The sequence below is a fragment of the Podarcis erhardii genome (genome assembly GCF_964252035.2).
Source record: "Podarcis erhardii genome assembly, chromosome: 8".
NCBI classification, from domain to species: domain Eukaryota; kingdom Metazoa; phylum Chordata; class Lepidosauria; order Squamata; family Lacertidae; genus Podarcis; species Podarcis erhardii.
In genome coordinates, this window is record NC_138499.1 from 41908451 (window position 1) to 41929492 (window position 21042).

Here is a 21042-nt window from a genome sequence, read left to right on the forward strand (position 1 = left end):
CGCCCCGCGGGGCTTCTCCAGCAACACCCTCCCGCAGTCACAAGGGCCAGGAGGTGGGGCCCGAGGTTCCTCTATAAAGGGCCGAGGCGGCGCCTCGCTGCCAGGTTCACCCTGCCCCACGCACACGTGCAGCTCCGGACAGGAGGCCAAGTCCGGCGTGAAGCCGCGTCCCAAAGAGGAGCCGACGGGCGGGGGGAAGCCGTAAGCAAGGTGCCGGCCTCTGAGGCAAAGTCCACGCCCGGCCAGGTGCGCCTCACACCCGCGCGCGCCGCCTCCACCTGCGAGCGGGGAGGAAAAGGGCTCGAGCTCGGCTCTCCGCCCGCTGCTCACTCACCTCGCGGCCCCCGGGCCCTCCATGAGCGCCGCCACCCTGGACTGCCTGGACTCGCTGTCGTGCTACAGGAGCTGGTCCTCCCTGGAGCCCGCCAATTTCTACGACGCCAAGGCGGGCGGCGCGCTGAGTCCTTCGTGCAAGGCGGGCGGCATGAGCGCCAGCGCCGAGGAGGTCTCGTCAGCAGCGCCCGGCGGCGGCGGCGGCGGAGGCAGCCGCGACCTGGCCGAGCTGAGCGCCGCCGCGCCGGCCATGTACGAGGACGAGAGCGCCATCGACTTTAGCTCCTACATCGACTCGATGGCGGCCGTGCCCAACCTGGAGCTGTGTAACGACGAGCTGTTCGCCGACCTCTTCAACAGCAACCACAAGGGCAGCGAGCGCGGAGGAAGCAGCGGCGCCTACGGAGACTACCTGCCGCCGCCGCCGCCGCCGCCTCAGCACGCGCCCGCGGGCGGCGCCTTGGCCAGCCTGCTGCACGCTAGCGTCCCGCCGGGCCCGCTGCGCGGTGCCGTCAAGCAGGAGCCCGACTGGGGCGACGAGGCGTCGGGCTCGGGCTCGCTGCTGCCCTCTCAGATCGCCACCTGCGCCCAGACCATCGTCAACCTGAGCGGGCAGCCCACGCCGCCCACCTCCCCGGAGCCTCCGGGCAGCGCCTCGCCGTCCAGCTACAGCAGCCGCTCGTCCGGGTCGTCGTCGTCGGGCGGCGGCAAGGAGCGCGCCGCCAAGAAGTGCGTGGACAGGTTCAGCCCGGAGTACCGGCAGCGGCGGGAGCGCAACAACATCGCCGTGCGCAAGAGCCGCGACAAGGCCAAGCGCCGCAACCAGGAGATGCAGCAGAAGGTGGTGGAGCTGTCGGCCGAGAACGAGCGGCTGCACAAGAAGTGCGAGCAGCTCACCAGGGACCTCACCAGCCTCAGGCACTTCTTCAAGCAGCTGCCCAGCAACCCTTTCCTGCAGGCGGCCGCGGCCACGGACTGCCGGTAACCGGCTGCAGAGGGAGCCGCCCCCCGGGCTGGCTCTGCCACAGACTTTGACCTTCTTCCAGAATACCTCAGAGCGAGCCGCACAGGACTGCAGCGGCGGGGGCTGCGCGGGAGGGAGGGAGGGAGTGCGGGGGGTTGCGGGGAGGAGAGGCCTGCGGCGGCGCCCCGGACTGGGCCAAAGGGCGCCTTTCCCCTCTCCGGACTTCTTCCCTCCTGAGGAAGAAGAAGCAGCCTAAGCTAAAAGGCCGGAAAGAAACGCCTCGTGAAAATGTGTTGCCTTTCACGTTTCTTTCTTCGAATATGGGCTAAGCTTGGGTCTTTTAACCACAAAACTTGCCAAAAAAAAAGGGTGAAAGAAAAAGCTAAATGTCTCCTTTTATCTTCCTAAATTATTTTTGTAATGATAGTTTTCGTTTTTCTACATCTTATACGGATGCAGCTACGGTACTTTGTAAGAAGCACATGATTTGCAAATACTTTTTATTGTAAACAGCAAGAGGGGGGGAATAGACTGAGCATGCTCAAAACTTTTATATAAATTTTTACAGCATTTCTAAAAATAAAAAAGACTTTTGAATTTTACTTTTGACTTTGTATTTATTACGCTGGGGGCAGCTGCTGAGGGATGCAGCAAGAAATAGTGCTCCATGCAAGAGTTAAGTGTGCGGTTTCTTGACTTTAAGCATGTAAAAAGGCACCATGATTAATGCTGTGTTAAATGACATTTAAAAGCCAGTTTTATGGTGGACAGATGCTAATAAAACAGGAGTTAAAGGGGAGGTATCCATATTGTACTCTACTCTTAATTGCAAAAACAGACTGGCTGCAGATTTCTGCAGTCAAGGTGGGAGGTTAACCCTGCATAAGAACCAACTGTATGATCCTAACCCTGGGTCTCCAGCTGTTTTGGACTACAGTTCCCATCATCCCTGACCATTGACTCTGCTAGCTAGGGATGATGGGAGTTGTAGTCCAAAACAGCTGGAGACCCAAGTTTGGGAAATCCTGCCCTAACCTCTGAGAAGCTAAACTTTAAGCACACACTCAATGCAACTGCACACACATATATATTTGGGGGGAATACATAAAGGGTTGTAGCCAATTAAGTTTTACTCAGATTAGACCTCTTTAAATTAATGCACCTAAGTCGTTTCTGTTCATTAATTTCAGTTTGGTCTACCATGAGCAGGACTAGCATTGGATCCACATGTCAGTTTTCAAACAGATACATGTACACCATGTTTCCTTAAAATTGCCATCTTTACATCAGAGGGCAGCATTGCAAAGTGGTAAAATCTCAGTGCAAACAGAAGGTGGTTTGGTTAGGAGATTGAATAGCCAGCAGAAGTAATTTTAAGCAGTGATTGTAATGACGCTTGTGAAGGCAAATGAAGCCATAGAAAGATCGAACCTGTAAACAAGAACACAAATATGAGTAGTGTTAGTAGGACTTTTCCAGCTCTAAACATAACCTTGGCTTGGTTTCAAAATCTTGAACTTTCATTACCTCTTAACACAAATCGTTGGGGGGAGGGGAGGAAAGGGGGGGTTTGGCCTTATTGTTGTTGCTACAGGGCCATGCTACTGGGTTACTTCAAATGTTGACAGCATTCCGGCACAGAAAACACTTTTAGGAACTGCTGTACAATCTGCATCCAAATAGTCATACACAATGACCACACGCATGTATTTCGTTCCGTGTGTGTGTGTGTTGGGAAGTCATAGTGATGGCTTCCAAGTGCACAGCAACGTGCATGACTGTAGCTTCATCACAAGAGGGTAGCATTTAAAACATTTACATCCAACCTTTCTGTTCATCAAGGAAACCCCCCTATCCACTGCTAAAAACAATAAAAACGTGAGCCACTTTCTTTTTGTTGCACACAGAAAATATGCACGACCTAGATTTCATACTGCTTCTTGGCTAAAAGCCACAAATAAGGCAGAACTATTACTCATTTTAGAATTACAAATAGGTAGGCACAAACTTGAAGTCTCTAGACACTCTTCTGAAAATTTTGGAATTTGATAATTAAAAAACAAACCTGAAGTATGCATGCTTAGGATTCAAGATCCCAGTATATTATCTCTATCTCTCTCCACCTCCAATACAGAAATTCAACACCTGAGTACGCGAATGTATGCAGGGAGTTTCCTGTTCTCTGCAAAAGCAGTTCATTCACATACAAGACTTTGTATCACAACTATCACAAGAAAGTCCAGCTGTTCCCAGCTGTGGTATTATTAACATATATTATTATCACCAGCACCTGCCCTTTACCCAGGTTGGGTTAAAACATTTCAAGTCCAATTAAAAACAGTTTAAAGCAAACTTATTTTATTTTGTTTGGTGCAAAAAAATATTATGGTTCCTTAGAGAAATAAGTGTGTAGATAAAATGACAATACGTTTAAAATCACAATATATCTGATATGGTTAGAAACTATTCTGAAGCCACAGTTCTTTAGTTTTTATGAACTATATAGCCCATTTATGTGAATTTGTTTTAAAGATACAACAGTTCAGTATTTATATTTAGATGATGGTTAATGCTGCACACATGCCCCCGACACCCTTCATCACCTCAGCAGGAAAAAAAGACTTCTTTAACTCTTTGTAATATTTAATCAGTTTTCGTAACAAATATAAATTAGCATTACTCCGTGTAATATTAGACACACTGTTTCAATGCATACCATTCAGGAAAGCTTCATTAGAACATATGTTACTGGAGTAATAGCCACAGTTTATGTTAAAATGTATAGATAAGAAATTATTTTAAAATACCTCTTCAAACATGCAATATTGACTTTTACATCTACTGGGGGAGGTGGGGAGGATAGCTTGTGAAACCCGTTACAAAAAATACCTTACAGATAGATCAAGACAATTGTTAGAAAAATACATTTCACTTCAGTGCTCCAAAAATTACTTATGGATTACCAGAAAAACATACACAGTAGAAAAAGTCCCATCACAATTAAGCATTTGCAAGTTCCACCGGTTTCAATGGCAGATGTAGAAGCACACCCATTTTTACCTTCTCTCATGGAAATCAATGGAAGCTGAACATGCTTAATATTGCCTGGCACATGCCCAATGTCCACGTTCAAAAAAATAGCAGTTTATTTTCAGAGTAATCTCTTTTTAAAATGCAGTATTTATCATGTCTGCATTACACATTAAATACAAGAATAGTCCATAAATAACTATATTACAAAGTTCATAGACAGAGTAGCAGACGCTATTTCCTTTAGTTTCTTCCTGCATCTGGGAGAACAATTTCTTCCAATCCAACATAGCTAGTTGGGTGGCTGGTTACAGACTGAACATAACAATACAAAAACCCCACCTCTTTTCCCAGCACACTCTTCACTTCATAACTCTGTAATGATAAAGCACATTCATTAAAACAAACAATCTTGTACATTTTGTCCCAGTCACCAAACAGCTGAAATATACCCAGTGCAAGGTGATATCCAAAGTAAAATTTATTGTTTTTTCTTGCTCAAAAAGAAAAGTAGCATGCATACACCTCATTTCTGCAACTGCAAGTAGTTTTCAACTGCTTTTATGATCATGTTTTAATTGTAACTAGCCTTGGTCAAGTGTGAAGGGCAGGTGGATGTTGTTGTTATTATTATTATTATTGTCATTATTATTATTACATTCCTAATGGGTTTGAAAAACAATCACTTTGATAAACAAATGTGAATTAAAATGTGATAAATACAGTATCACAAAAATTGCTTAATCAGGCTTGCTAATCATATATACACTTCCCTGGGAGTAAGTCCCACTGAAAGCAATGGGACTTAATTCTGAGTAGACATGTACAGAATTGTTCTGTCTGTGTTCAATTTAAGTGAAAACCAAACTGCCTCTAGGGAACATTCCAAGCATCCAATAGAAAGGATCTTTAGACCAAAAGGTGAATCAATTAATATTTGTGTTTTCTACAGAGACAGTTGTTTTTATTGATGCTTCAATAAACTTAAACCATTATCAATTGCCCATGTTCATTGTACCTTCATGTGACTCAGCCCACTTTTAAATGTCACCCTTTCACAGCTAGAATGATGACATTTCAATTTCTTTAATCAATGTGTTTTTAAGTATACATACCCCATTCTCAGAGGGGGAGGACTCCAGGAGTGAAGAAATTGTATTTTGCAGAAGCTAATATAACAAATGGAGATAAAGAAAAGAATCATGTTTAAATTTTATTTGGCTACATAAAACAACAACAGTATTTAGTAAAAGTTAAAATTGTATGCCTATACTGATCTGTCCTCTTGATTATGATAAAGCCAAACAGAAATCAGCTTATGTCCCTTAAAGTCTAAGTTTCCAACAAGTTGTTGTATGCTAAGTAACATGATGATCCCAGTAAAACCCCTCAAAGAATTTTCCCCACATTTAAGACCTTAGAAATAATTGCAAAAATATTATTTTAGAAAAGAGTTGCACCGTGGATTTATAATTCAACAGGACATAGCTGACAGACTCAAAACTTTGTTAAATCTTGAAATTCAATAGGTGGCCTTGGGGAAGCAACTCTATCTCATCTTAGCCTCATAAACAACCTTGTGAAGTCAGAGTGAAAGATAAAGACACATTGTAGCCTGCCCTGAGTCATCATGATACAAATGAATAATAACATTGGAGCAGAGCTTTAAATTCTTTTTTTTTTTTTAAAAAAATATTTATTAAGGTTTTTTTAAAATATAAATGCACACATCAAACAATCTTACTTTTATAACAACAAATTCTTCACTTCTTTGGACTCCCTCACGTCCCCCTCTCCCATTTACATCATTAAAAAAAGAATTTTTCCAAACAAATTATCAACTTGTTTACAATCTCATGTCCACACATTCCAATATAATTTAACACTTTTTCCAATAAAGTTTTTATATTTTCTTTAGTCTCACTTATCATCAAATTTAAGTCTAGTTTAGTGGTGGCCAGTTTTTTATAATCTAGCATCCTTCTTAATATTCAAACAAATTACAATGTTTTTGTAGATACATCTTGAATTTCTCCCAGTCTTCCTCCATCTTTTCTTCTCCCAGGTCTCGGATTCTGCCAGTCATCTCGGCCAGTTGCATATAGTCCATCAGCTGCATCTGCCACTCTTCCAGTGTGGGTAAATCTTGAGTTTTCCAATTTTTTGCGATGAGAATCCTTGCTGCCGTTGTTGCATACATGAAAAATGTTCGATCCTTCTTTAACACCTTCTGGCCGACAATACCCAGAAGGAAGGCCTCTGGTTTCTTAGTGAAGGTATACTTAAATACCTTTTTCAGCTCATTATATATCATTTCCCAGAAGGCCTTCACCTTAGGGCATGTCCACCAGAGGTGGAAGAATGTTCCTTCATTTTCTTTACATTTCCAACATTTATTGTCAGACGAATGGTATATTTTGGCAAGTTTAACTGGGGTCATGTACCATCTGTATATCATTTTCATAACATTTTCCTTCAGAGCATTACATGCAGTGAAGTTCAACCCAGTGGTCCACAACCTTTCCCAGTCCTCGAACATAATGTTATGCCCAATATCCTGTGCCCATTTTATCATAGCCGATTTAACCATTTCGTCTTGTGTGTTCCATTTTAGCAGCAAGTTATACATTCTAGATAGTACCTTGGTTTTAGGTTCTAACAATTCTGTTTCTAACTTCGATTTCTCCACCTGGAACCCTAACTTTTTATCATTTTTAAAAACTTCTTTAATCTGAGCATAATGTAACCAGTCTCGCACCTTATCCTTCATTTTCTCCAAACTCTGCAATTTCCAATTGTCTCCATCTTTTTCTAATAATTCCCAATATTTTGGCCATTTGGCCTCCATATTGGGTCTTTTTAGGGCCTTAGCCTCCAGAGGTGAGAGCCACCTTGGAGTTTTGTTTTCCAATAAGTCTTTATATTTCGTCCAGACATTGAACAGTGCTTTCCTGACAATATGGTTCTTAAAGGCCTTATTGATCTTAACTTTGTCATACCATAAGTATGCATGCCAACCAAAAGCATTGTTAAAACCTTCCAAGTCCAGCACGTCAGTGTCTTCGAGAAGTAGCCAATCTTTTAGCCAACAGAAAGCTGCGGCTTCATAGTACAACTTTAAGTCTGGCAGGGCAAAGCCACCTCTTTCTTTCGCATCTGTTAATATCTTAAACTTAATTCTGGGCTTTTTGCCCTGCCAGACAAATTTAGATATATCTTTCTGCCACTTCCGGAAGCACTCCGTTTTGTCCACAATCTGTAATGTTTGAAACAAAAACAACATTTTTGGCAATACATTCATCTTAATAGCAGCAATTCGGCCTAACAAAGAAAGCTTCAATTTTGTCCAACTATCCAAGTCTCTCTTAATTTCAGACCAACATTTTTCATAATTGTCCTTAAATAGACTCAGGTTTTTTGCTGTTATGTTTACCCCTAGGTATTTTACTTTTTTAACCATAGTTAGTTCTGTTTCTCTCTGAAACCTTTCCGACTCTGTATCTGTCAAATTTTTCCCCAACACTTTAGTTTTCTGTTTATTTAATTTAAATCCTGCCACCCGACCAAAATCCTGTATCAGTTGTAATACTCTTTTCGTACTAGATTCTGGCTCCTGCCAGAGCTTTAAACAAGAACAGAGCTTTAAATTCTTGTCCCTTCTCCCACTGGGCAAGGGTAGCTAATGTGTGAGGCTCCAGATGTTGGAACACAACTTCCATTAACCCTGACCATTGGCCCATGCTGGCCAGGAGTCGGAGACAAACAACATGTGGAGGGTTGAAGGCTACCAAACCTTGCCATAGAAGTAATACTAGTCCTTGGCCCATATATACTTGGAAGTATTTCTCTAGAAATAGGAACTAACAAAGGAGCATGTGTTCCATTTGTTTCTGAAGGCCATGTAGTCCAAATTCTAAGGCAGATCACTCCACATGGCAATCCACCCCTAACTTTTTACAGATCAATCAAGTTCATCTACATTATAAATGTCCCATAAAAAGGGGTTCTGAGCATTGTAATTAAAGAATACTCTTCTTCAGGTAAGGTTGTTCATTCCAGAAATTGACACACAAGTCTCAGTACAATCCTATTTCTCTGTAACATATGAATTGGTACAGTCTGTGCGTGTCCCCAGCCAGTGCCTGGATGCAGTCATGGGTCAGATGACAGCTCATCAACTGCAACTCAGTCCTGTCAATTCAGAGACCCTGTGGATAGGTGGTACCCAGGCAGGTTGATGGACTGTTGGGGGTTGATGGAAGTGACGGCAGGGGCCGAGACCAGGGAGAGGAGACGGTGGAAGAAGACTGGGAATTTAAAGTGTATATAAGGAGACTTTAAAAACTTAATGAGGGATGGAAAAATCGTGGAATGAAATTCTATGACCCTAGGGGAAATGTTTTTAAGAGATCAAGCTCAAATATATTAATTTTAATGAGAAATAAGATTAAATAAAGTAAAAATGGTTTGTTAATTGGTGAAAGAAGAGAATGTAAAATTACAGTATATTAAGATAAATTATTAGGATAAAAACATAGATGAAGGATTTGCTGAAATATTTAATTTAATTGGTGAAAGAAGAGAGTGTAAAATCACAGTATGTTAAGATAAATTATTGGGATAAAAACAAAGATGGAAAGGATTTGCTGAAATATCTAATTGAACTAGAATACAAAAAAGGGAGGTGTGAGGAAGTCAAGGAAATAAGCAAATGGAAAATGAGTTATGGGAAGGTTTGATTTGTGGTGTTTTTTTCTGTTTTTTTCTTAATTGTTTGTATTTTTCTGGGTTTTTTTATTTGTATGGTATTCTTTTTTTAATGTGATACATTGTTTTGTTTTTTGTTTAACTTGGTGTTTTTCTGTTTTATCTGTAACCTTAAAAACTTCAATAAATATTATTTTTTTAAAAAAAGATAGGTGGTACCCAGGAACTGGGCTGCACTCCCTCTGAAACAACAGGTACATACAGTAGTTTGGGAGTGCTCCTAGGTCCATCACTGTGAAGACAGATCAAGGTGACCTCAGTGGCTTCTTTGAGTGCCCATTACCAACTTGGTTTGATATGTCAAATTTTACTGCATGTCATATTGTTATTACTTTTATGTTAAACAGCTTATATATTTTTTATTATATTAAGCTGTATTTTTTTAAAGGACATAAGTCTTATAACCTGTACTTTGTTCTTCTCATACCTTTACTTTTACTGTGCATAGTGGTCTGGACTGGCAGTGCAGAAAGACTTCCAGGTGCATCTTGAGAACTGGTGAAGTTATGGCATCACAACATTGGTTGCAGTAGAGCAAGCCTCTGAAATACAGGGAAAGGTCCATGTTATATATGCATCCAGCACCTCATTTTTCTTTATTCCTTTGACAGTTTGAAGGTGACCAAAATCAGTCTTTTTGATGTGAATTTTGATCATTAGCTGGGAGAAGTAAAAGCTATCTTTTCCCCATGTTCTCTTCATATTGCTAATGCCAGGGAAGAAGGAATCTGAAAGCGAGAACAGGGGTAAGAGGGGAGCTTAACCTTTCCATCCTCACCAATTACCCCCCCCCCATGCTCCCCCCCCCAACAAGGCTGAAAGACAAAAATTAACCCAGTTTAAGGAAAAACTAATTAGGAAGGCACATGCATGTGAGAGAAGCAGCAGAGTTAAGTACCCCTCAATCCTACCCTGCTATTTTATTCCAATATTCCAGCAGTAATGTCCTTAGGAAATTTTGTTCAGGGGTTATTTGTTTTTATATCTTTTTTTTTAACCTGCTCTTTTGCCAAAAAAGCTCCCAGAGTGGCTTACATAAGATTACTAAAAACAAGCTGTTCCCTGCCCACAGGCTTACAATCTAAAAGACACGTGAGGGAAGGGGGGAGGGGAGGATGAAGAAGAAAGAGGCAAACAACGCAGGCACCAATTCTTCAGGTAACGTTATATCCAGCTGAAACAGAAACAACTCCAAAAGGAGAAACTCAGTGGACCTGGTCTCTCAGCAGAGCTGATGGAGGAGCCATACTTTCCATGCCTCCTTATGCTGCAGCCTGATGGAATGAATTGTGAACAAGGAGGAGATTATGAGAAATCCATCCTGTGTTGTTTGTTCCCAGCAATATTAATAGAGATACAGGTTTTGTTCTTAGTTACAGCAATGACTGACAGATCCATTCCCTCTGGTTCTGTCTAACCCTATAAAATGGCATCCTGTGGCACTGAATTACAAATGGTATGTGCTGCATGCACGAAATAGTACTTTTTGTCTCTCCCAAATATACTGCCAATCAATTTTATTAGATGGCAAAGAGAACAAAATGTCTTAGGACATAAAATATTTCCTTTTTACTTTCTTCCTGCTATTCAGTTTTATAAACCGACACAGCTCCAGTCAGTGTCCATATGCAGAGGGTTTAATAGAGCCATGCTTTGCCCCCTTCACATTTCCCATCCATTCCTCTCTTCCTGAGGTCCAGAGCTTGTGTTATTTGATCAAGCAGAGGGAAGGAGATGGACAGAAATTATAGGAGACATGCACATAACTCCCACTCTCTGTAACGTTCAGTTGTGCTGCTTGTATGTGCATTGGGAAGGAGGAAAGAAAGCATAGTAGGAAGTCCTCTATATCTGGGCACACTGCCTATATGGGGAAGACTCACGTCCAAATATTCTGAATGCTTCTTTGAGAAACAATTGCCTGGGTAATTATATTAAAAAAACCCAGAGGGGTGTAACATTAAAACTTGAGATATATCTCTGTACCGCAACTTTTAATCCACTAGATGAAATTAAATAGAAACACCTTTGTAACATCTTGATCAAAATTTGGTAAGGCCACAAATTGCCCAACACTACATTAAGGGAACTTTTCTCTTATCCTTTGACTTCTAAATTTCCTTACAGCTTTTGGCAATGCACTCTGTCAACAGACTGAGACTCCCAAATATACAGTGCCCAATAGGACTGCCCTTATCTGTATGTCAGTTGGCACAAGCTTGTTCTTACCTGTCTTGTGGACGCTTCTCTACTTTCCCATTGCCACATCTGTTACACGCAGGCCATGAGAAAGCAGTTCTTTCATTAACACCACCAACAGTGCCTGGAAAACAGAAAGGAAACGTTTCTAAAGGCTTAAGAGCCATTGACACAAGCATCAGAGGTGACCAAAGCTCTTGGCTTGTTATAGTATGGCTCCTTTTTCTCTGCCAAAATTAAGCATTTTTTTCATAAAGTGGGGGGGTATTTCAGGTATTTGACAACCTGTTTCATTTTTGAAAATATCTTTAGATTAGCTTCACAACATCTAGAAACCATTTTTCTAATGCCATTTATTTAAAAGCCCCATCAAAGGCAATTCACATGTTTTCATACACAACATAACTTGGGGGTGCACTACCAGAAGATGCAGCGATGGCCACCAACTTGGGCAGCTTTAAAAGGGGAGTAGGCAAATTCATGGAGAATAAAGCTTCCATTTGCTATGATTTGTGTACTACTTCCAGTATCAGAGACAAAATTGTTACAGAGGTTGTGTGCCACTCCTATCCCTGTTGAGTGGTAGAGGGAATCCAGGGAATTTCCAGGTGCTCACCCAGGGTCTGTGTTCCTCTTAGAATCAAGATGAGGCAGAGACTGTCATAGCTTTAAGAAATATGATTTATTCACATATTTAACACTTGAGTTTGGCTGGAGGGAGTCCTGCTCTTACAGCACTGTCATCTTAAGAGGGGCTTTTTCCCCACGGCAGTGCAGAACTGGAGTCTAACGCATTGCTCCCAGCTAGCCTGACAGAATGGTTCTGTTTTTGTTCTTCCTTCTTGTTCCCAGAACACCCTGCTAAACACACTCTTTTCCTGTCACCTCACACACACATCTTGGCAACCTCTGTCCACCCAGGCCCAAGGATTCCTCTCTCCAATATGGGCCATCACCACCTTTTGTCATGTTAACATCTCGATCTCAGGCGAGGATTGGAAAGGAAGTTTAGCCTGGATTTTCCATTGGGCTGGAATCTTCCCTTCATTGCTCCAAATATTAGCTAAATCCTGACATTCATTAATTTCTACTATAAACTAATAGAATCTAGTACCCCAAATCTGCAACAGTATGTTTCTGAATACTAGTAATGATAGACAACTGTTGTGTCTGTGCCTGCTTGCAGGCTTCTCATAAGCATTAGGCTGTCCACTGTGAGAACAGTATGCTAGAATAGATGGGCCTTTGGCCTGCTTCAGCAGGGCTCTTATTATGTTCTCACCCAACAGCTTTTAAAAATTCTGTCACTATTCTACATTTCCGCATTAGAGAGCAAATGTTCTTAGTCACAATGGTTTCAATCCTATATCTGGAAAATGCCAGAGGGATGGGTGTGGAATATCAACAGATAAGATAGCTTTCTTAAAACATTTACAATGGTCTAAAACAGGGACTTACTTTTTATTTATATCCACATAATTGGAAACTGAAACCGCTAAAAAACCCTGACATACGTGACTAGAAACATTACGGAACCGAAGGTCAGAGAGATATTCTGGATCGCGAAGCATTGTTGCCAAGTATTATAAAGCAAATAAATGGGGCATTTTATGGGAAGGCTAGTAAAAAGATTTAGAACAATGGCGATTTGTTGATCCAAGCAGTAAACATTAAGGATGTAGCACTGTTTGTGAGCAAAACATACAAATGGATAATCTTGGGACACCTGCAAGTAAAGGGATTACAGTTGCCAAGCCTACAGTGTTTATGTCAAAGGCCAATCACCTAGTAATCCTTGTTATGTTGAGTAAGAGGCACTTAATTCTATGGTAAACTAAAATGTTGGAGAATTAAAACTGGCAAAGTCATGTATACTGGAGTAGCAAGGCTGGAACACTTTATTTAAAGTGAAAAAAAGGAAAGCATGTCAGGGAACTGCCATCGGAGCCAAGGGTGGAGGTAAGGCTCCCCAATGACGCCGGAGAGGGAACCAGCAAGGAGAGAGGGAGAGCTTCCGCTGGGGAAGGAAATCAGTGTGATGCCAGGAAGAAAGGGGAGGCTGAGAGGGCTTCGGAGGGAGGGCTCCGAGACTCTTCCAGGGAGACCAGCGGGGAGAGCACAGGACCTCCACTTGGCACACCCACTCTGCGCAGAAAGCTTCCGCGCAGGGAGGCTAGGCGGAGACTTGGTGTCAAAGAACTTTTATGTTGGAAGAAGTTCAGGAAACGCCCACTGACAGATTCTGCCAGTGATTGAGACAGCCACGGTGTAAGGACTGTTCAGCCAGGGAAAAGTTTTAGCCAGACAACCCAGCCTGGAGCAGTTTGCGGCTTACGCACAAGCAACCCCAATTCCCATTACAGCATCCATGTAAGACTTTTTGTTGCTTCATATCCAATCTTAGGAGCTTCCGAAACATTTTAGGATTGACAGCTATTTCCAACTGTATGTAAAAAAAAAGTAGTAATTCTCAAGGAAAGCCTGAACCACAGTGAGAAGCATCAATAGATTAAGTGCAGCAGATTGACTGGTCACATTTGCATCTCACTTTCCCTCTAGGGAACTCAAGCTGGTAAATATTGGTTTTCCCAAACTTATCCTTGCATTGATCCTGTCAAATAAGTAATACCTCTGAGATGACATTATGAGACAACACAATTATGTCTGGTGACATAATGAGGTCACCAAACCCCACTCCCTAATTAAGCTGAATTCCTGAGCATGGATTTGAATTCTGACCCAAGCCAAGCACTCTAGCTGCTCCATCAGACTGGTGACTAAGCCAATGTTTAAATTAGGTAATACAGGCAGTAAGTTTGAAATAGGGTGCAAAGCTACCTAAACAAGTGAATCAATTATCATTATTCAGAAATATGAGGGGCAGAGGCCACTGTTTCATACACACATCAATATTAAGTGAATGTAATAAAACATTCTGAAATGGGAGCTTTTGCTGTACAGAAGAGGGAAAAACATCAACTGAAAGCAAGTGCTATACTGTAACTGCAGCCATTTACTGTAGCTTTACTTACATCCAACCAGCTAGGTGATGCTGCAGAAGATTGTACTCAAAAGTGACATAGCTCCCAAACAGACATTCAATGATTAACAATTGCTGATGTTATAGGCCTCCTTTCATGGGCATCACCAGGATATTTTTTTTTGGGGGGGGCAGAACCGACATGATTGGTCAGTTAAGTATTTATATTGTTTTACTTGATTTACTTTACTGTTTTACTGTATTTGTCCTGTACTGTATATGGGGCAGGCCTGCTCACCTGATTTGAAATGGTAGCAGGAGAAAAGGCTTTTGTGACTCTCTGCCCATTTTAGGCTTATACCTGGTGGAAGAGCCTAGCAGGAGCCACTATCTATTCTCTATTTGACCCAAATGTTCCAGAGCTTAAGGGTGAGCAGCAACAGCATCACTACCTCTGTAAACTTCCTTCATGGTGAAGGGATGCAAGGAGGGGAAAACAAAATTATTCCTCCCTCTACTGCGCTGCGCTGTCTAAGGATTTAGCAGTGAAAGATGGGTTTGAAATGAAAGAAGAAAGGCAAAGGAGAGAAATATATTATTTTCATCTCCCTCTGCTCTTCTCATACCTGTTAAGAGAAGGGGAAGAATGTAGGAAATGAAATTCTTCCATCTCTGCCCTGTCCCCTTGAACACATGGGTGAAGAGCAGCATCTGTCACTGCACTGTGACTCTGCTTGCAAGTAATGATTAAAGTCTGTGGCATAGCTACCTGAAGCTTTTCTCCTTGTGAGTAGATAGCCAAATGGAGAAGAGAGCAATGTCCCTGGTAAAGTTTGTCCAGACATCACTAGGAACATTGCAGGGAAACATATATTTCTTTAGTAAAGTACTCAACCTTTTGCAAAAGAAATTGGAAAGAGAGATCTAAATGAGGGACTCCACCAGCTGCTCCCAGGACTTAGCCTGAGAAAAACAGCTGGCACACATGCGCCCTTAGAAGATGCAACTGGAAAAATGCCTACATGTGTAGGGAACAAACAGATTAAATAACTGAGGGAATGTCTGCCACCTTCACAACCTGTGATATCACACAGGGGCTGCACTTCTGTAAAGGTGGGCAATGTTGATGCCTTTGGGTGGTTCAATCCCTATTGCTGACTTGAGATCAAATTCTGTTAAAAATTGCCATTGATTAGTAGAATACAGGTAAGGGCTAGGGTTATGAACAAAGTAGCTGATATGCTAAGTGTTACAGGGGAAAACAAATTAGAAATAGTAATGGAGCAAACATTCTAGAAAGTACAAGTACCCATCTATAAATTGACCTTCATTTTAAGAAGTACTGCAAAAGTTTATATAAACCCAGTTCATATAAACCTGGACTTAGATCTATATAAATGTAATATCTGCTAATAATGCTGCATAAGGGCTACAGTGAGGTATCTTTCAATTTATCCCAATAGCATACACCATTTTTCATTGCTGTTTTATTATTCCATACACCACCTAAAAAGTACTAGCGAGTTGTAGTGCTAGAAAGTTGGACTAGGACTGAAGGGGACCCAGTTTAAAATCTCAACAAAGCTATGAAGTGATGCTGGGCAATACTGAGCCTATCACATACACTCCCACCTAACACTCCCACCTAACATGCATCACGGGGTTGCTGGAAATTTAAGATGGGGAGAAGCCATGCAAACTGCCCTAAACTTTTGGGAGGAAGGGCAAGATAAAACACAATGAAATTAAGGTTTCCAGTACGCAAGAAAGACTGATCAACTTTTGCTTTGGGAAAAGCTTACTAACCTCTTACAATACAAATGGAATTGACTTGGGTTGCAGAATCCAGCTCATCTAGTTTGACAGGACCAGTCAGTTCAGTGATGTCAGCACCAACAGCCTTATACAAAAGGGGCCTTTGTAACAAGAGAACGGTACGTTCAATGCAAATAATCCTACCTGCCAACAAAGACATTTTGATATGTTACAGTAACAAGGAAAAAGGTGACCATGTTAATTGTCTGGGCCAATAAAGACAACATTCCCAGCCAGTTTTTCACAGAACTTGATTTGGTCCACTTTACTCACAAACTCTGAAATGAAGCACATGCTATGCTCTTGCTAAAGCGGCTTTCAGTACAAACTATCCTATGTGTCAATTATTTAAAGGGGAGAAAATATTGGGATTGCTTGTGGGTTCTCTCTCTCTCTCTCTCTCCTGTTGCCAAACTGTTCTGAGGCTAGACATGTTGCACTTTGCTCCTAAAAGCAGGAGGGCCAAACCTTTGCTCAGCAGAGTGTCACATGGATGATTCAATGGGTCTGGATGAATGAAAGGAGTCTTTTGTAAGTAGGTCAGTGGCTCAAATGCAACAGAGGTTCACAATGACCAAAGGTCATAATCATCTTATGAAAAACTTACCCTAGGCATGAGCACAATCCAAGTCTATTTTTTTCCAGCACAACCATTGATACTATGTTAGCAATTCTAGGTGGGAACAAAGGGACAGTGGTCATTATTAAGAGGACCGCAGGAGGGACCACAGTAGTGGTTAGAGGGGTGGACTAGGACCTGGGAGATCAGGGTTCAAATCCCCACTTGGCCACAAAGTTGGCTGGGTGACCTTGAGCCAGTCACTGCCTCTCGTCCTAACCTTCTTCACAGTGTTGTTGTGGGGATTAAATGGGGAGGGGGAGAACCAGGTATACCACTTTAGGCTGCTTGAATGAAAGGTGGGATATAACAAAAATGAAACCAACATGATGTGTGCAGCAACATAAGTAGTTATCAAAGTAGACAGGAGATCTCACATCAGTGCATCTTTCTTTCAACGGCCTTCTCAATAGCTACACTAATGTGGTGTGCAAGACATAACTCTCACTTTGGCAAATGTATCTTGATTACATATAAATAAATGTATCCCAACAACAACTTGCTATGTACAACAATGCTACCTGAAGAGGCTAGAGGCAGGAATGAGAAACAGGAATACTCCACGATTCTATTGATATACCAATTCCACTGAGCAAATCCCCCCTCCTTCACATGCCAGCATCCATTCCATCAGGATGTGGCAGAGGGAGAGAGAAAGGAATCAAGAACGCTCCACTGAATCTGCTGTGAGACCAGTTTCGTTTTCTGTCCATTCCAGCTGGTCATTATAACTACTGTACTCTGCTGTTTTGTGAACTTGTGCCCAAGTTCACTTATTTTGTCTCTTTCCTTCTTCTCATCCCTTTTCCTTTTGCGCTGCATCTTTTAGGGCCAAATTACACACTAGGTTTAAGGCATAGCATGCAGCTACATCACTGGTTTTTCTTTCATGAATTACTGGTGCTGTGGGGTGATTGTTTTTGGGATTGTTAAAAAAGAGAGCAAGAAAAGTATTTTAGCAATAATTAAAAAACAACATAAAATTGGCATCCAAGAATTACAGTGAATGGCTACAAATGGCCCCATTCACAGCATCGTGCTATGCTCACTGGTGTGGACAGATCATATTTATTTATTAAATTTGTATACCAGCTTGTGGGAAGTCAATTGCAGACAGCAGTAGGAGCCACCCTAGACACTCATTAGGCTGTAATTTGCAATGGCACGAGGAAGCTTATGAATCTTATTTAAGATTTATCTGTCTCCACTTGTGCTGGAGCTTACCATTTCCACATAGAGCATCTTTGAAGAAAACTGCACATGGGGATGTGCTCTTCAGTGCCTCCATTACTTCTACGCTGATCACACATGATGAAGCAATAGAAACTGGCAGAGTTTTTGGAGTTCCAGCCCCACTTTGCAGGGAGAAAGTAGTCACAAACAGCCAAAATTGCCTTTGGCTTGAAGGAGTGCTGCCTGTTACCTAGAATTTGAAAGAAAAAGCATAAGTAATTCATTAAAATTTAACAAAGCATTACTTTTTCTCTCCAGGATTAGATCAAAACTATTAATCAGTTCAGTGGGTATAATCCACAGTTTAGCAGGTAGCATTTAAACCTTTAATTCTGAAGGCTGAATTTTATAATACTTAACGTGATATAGATCTTAGTTCTATGCTTTGCTGTGTCACAATAGTACAGCAAAGGACTGAGTATAAGACTCACAGTATGTAATTCTCTATTATGAAAACCAATTTTTAAAATTTTATTTTTAAGACTCAAAGTATCACTGTATGCATAGGGACAGCATCAATTACCACCACTACTGCCTTCAGACCTCAGGGAAGTCCTTATGTGGCATTACTATACAGTGGTTAAGTACTTAATTCGTTCTGGAGGTCTGTTCTTAACCTGAAACTGTTCTTAACCTGAAGCACCACTTTAGCTAAGGAGGCCTCCCGCTGCTGCCGCGCCGCTGGAGCACAATTTCTGTTCTTATCCTGAAGTTCTTAACCTGAAGCACTATTTCTGGGTTAGCAGAGTCTGTAACCTGAAGCATATGTAACCTGAAGGGTATGTAACCCGAGGTACCACTGTAAGTAGCCGGAGGTACCACTGTACTAACAAAAGGACTGCATTTGCTTTCACACCCGAAGCTATTATACAACCTTGAAGCAGCAAATGATTGCAATAAACTGTAAACTGTCCTATGGACAGTGCCAGATTTACGTATAAGCTAAACAAGCTATAGCTTAGGGCCCCACTCTCTTGGGGGCCCCCAAAAAATTTAAAGGAAAAAAACAACTGGATGTACATTTCCAAAATATAAGATAAAAAACAAATAAAATAAAACCTACATACAGCAACAGTGTTTTGTGTTGTGTAGGCTCCTATGATGTAAGTAATGGGCCCCGCCTGCTATATAAAGGGCCCCATTACCTTCAGTAGCTTAGGGCCTCATCAAACCTAAATCTGGCCCTGTCTATGGAACAGAACTGCGTGAATCTTGCCTTGCCACAGATTGCTGCTTAACTGTTGTAGCATAAATCTTAGCAGTTAAACTGGCAGACAGAAGGATAAACATTTTCCTTTTCCAGAGGGGTAGCCTGCAACTTGAAACCAGTGAATTACAATCCATGAAGAAGTTCAGTGCCGTCACTTATAGAATGAATTAGGACAAATGGTTTTTCATTTTAGAAAAGCATGCTACATGTATTGATTGGCTTTGGAATTTCAGGATGTCAATGTTATCAATGTGCATGACCACTGTTAACATGACTATCACCAACTGTATTTTCCTGCTTTTCATTATCTTTTGACCTCATTGTCTACAATTTCCCCCTGCACAGCATACCTAAAACTCAAGGCAAAACTTCTGATAAAGTGGGCTGTATCCCATAAAAGCTTACATAATAATACATTTGTTATTCTTGAGGGTGCCACAATGGTCCACACAGTGTGAAATCGCTTCAAGATGCTTCATAGGAAGCAGCTCCTAAATGAAATAAGTACGGTAAATGTTTCCTTGTAATGTTTTCCTTGCCTGCACTAGGGTTTTCAAATGTATTACCTGAACATTTCTTTACTAATCAACTAAAAAAAGCACTTCTTATTCATGATGTCAGATTATGACTTTGACCTAGTTCATTTAAAGAAATCTACAAATTCACATTTTTCCCCTCTGAATAAGAAAAACACCAGAAGCATTATTATTAAGCTGCGTGATATGCTCCACTCCCTTGGTAAAAACTGCAGTTGGTATGAACCTAGAATCTTTCCTCTTGGATAAATGTCAACATTTTTCAAGGATGCATTTAAACCAGATGATTCATGAAAGATAATGGGAGAAACAAATACATCTACCCAAACAACATAAATGTCCTGCTCAGAACAGTGGGGAAAACAAGCTAAAGGTAAAGGATACAAAAACAAATGAACTCATAGTAAAAGTGCCTACCTTTTGGGTTGACACTGGAAGTAGTTCCAGCTCAAAATTAGGACATTTAATTATTTTACTGGGAAAATATATAGCTAATGCAATTTGATTAATTTTGTCTGTAGTTTTTATAACTTTTTCATGTTTATCACTAAACTGCCTAGGGGCTGAATCCAATCATGGAAGGAAGGCTCCTATCCCTAGCAGCTGCTTCCATGAATAGAAAGCGTGGGGAGAAGATTTTCACTGATTCTCTCTTCCTTTTGTAGTTCCCCAAATCCCCCCGCCCCACCCACTATAAAAAATAAATCTAATCTGCCCTTGGAAGCCCTTTGGAGCAGTGTTAGAAGTTGCACAGGGAGATTCAGGAGAAAGGGGGAATCAGTGAACTTTGCCTTTCCCCACTTCTGTTGAGAGAAACCTCCACTAGAACAAAAAACCCTCTGGGAGGAGTCACATAACCCCAAATGTCTTCACTGTTTCTGCAAAATGGCGTCTTGTAAGCATCTACATAATACTACCGAAAGCGTTTACGTAATGTTACAGACTGAAAATATCAATGCAGTTACTGATTTATTTATTTTAACCCAAAATATAAATGAACACTTGATGAGCTCTTTGGTCCTATACCATCAGTGCTAATGGCAAAAACAGTCATACTATTCCCTGAATTTATACCCTATATTTCCTATAAGGAAAACATGGTTCTCCAGCTCCTCCATTCTCCATGGGACAGGTTAGGCTGAGAGACAGGCTACCCAATGAGCTTCAAGATTGAGTGGGGATTTGAACCCAGGCCTCCACAATACTAGTCTCATACTATTCACAGAAACCTTATAGCTGTCTTTGGGCTCCTTTAGGACCCAAGCAGTTTACTAGAAATATGATGTTATATATAAATATATAAGCAAAGGTTATTGAAGTGAGTATGCTTAGGTAAAAGCATACAATGTTGTTTTA

The 21042-nt window shown here is 41.4% G+C and overlaps 2 protein-coding genes across 6 annotated transcripts in view; one reads left to right on the forward strand and one right to left on the reverse strand.

The window, feature by feature from the left end:
* The first annotated feature begins 86 nt into the window (after positions 1-86).
* Positions 87-1899, forward strand: CEBPD (CCAAT enhancer binding protein delta). The gene has a single exon (XM_081873582.1). The coding sequence runs from the start codon at positions 356-358 to the stop codon at positions 1316-1318; it is 963 nt and encodes a 320-aa protein (XP_081729708.1). The 5' UTR covers positions 87-355; the 3' UTR covers positions 1319-1899.
* Positions 1900-3638: 1739 nt separating this feature from the next.
* The window catches only part of SPIDR (scaffold protein involved in DNA repair), a 180425-nt gene continuing 163021 nt past the window's right edge, over positions 3639-21042 (reverse strand). For 4 of the 5 annotated variants that reach the window (XM_081873661.1, XM_081873660.1, XM_081873659.1 and 1 more), the window contains 6 exons: positions 17932-18130; positions 16080-16232; positions 11324-11417; positions 9522-9636; positions 5443-5496; positions 3639-4702 (listed from right to left, as the gene is read on the reverse strand). In XM_081873661.1, coding sequence (XP_081729787.1) covers positions 4571-4702; positions 5443-5496; positions 9522-9636; positions 11324-11417; positions 16080-16232; positions 17932-18130 — 747 coding nt within the window. In that variant the 3' untranslated portion in view covers positions 3639-4570. Of the gene's footprint in view, positions 4703-5442; positions 5497-9521; positions 9637-11323; positions 11418-16079; positions 16233-17931; positions 18131-21042 lie in introns of those variants that run through there. The other variant, XR_014159397.1, reaches the window with a different exon arrangement.

Bases quoted from the DNA above. Each gene is read 5' to 3' on its own strand.
- CEBPD (XM_081873582.1), top strand. From the start codon at position 356: ATGAGCGCCGCCACCCTGGACTGCCTGGACTCGCTGTCGTGCTACAGG.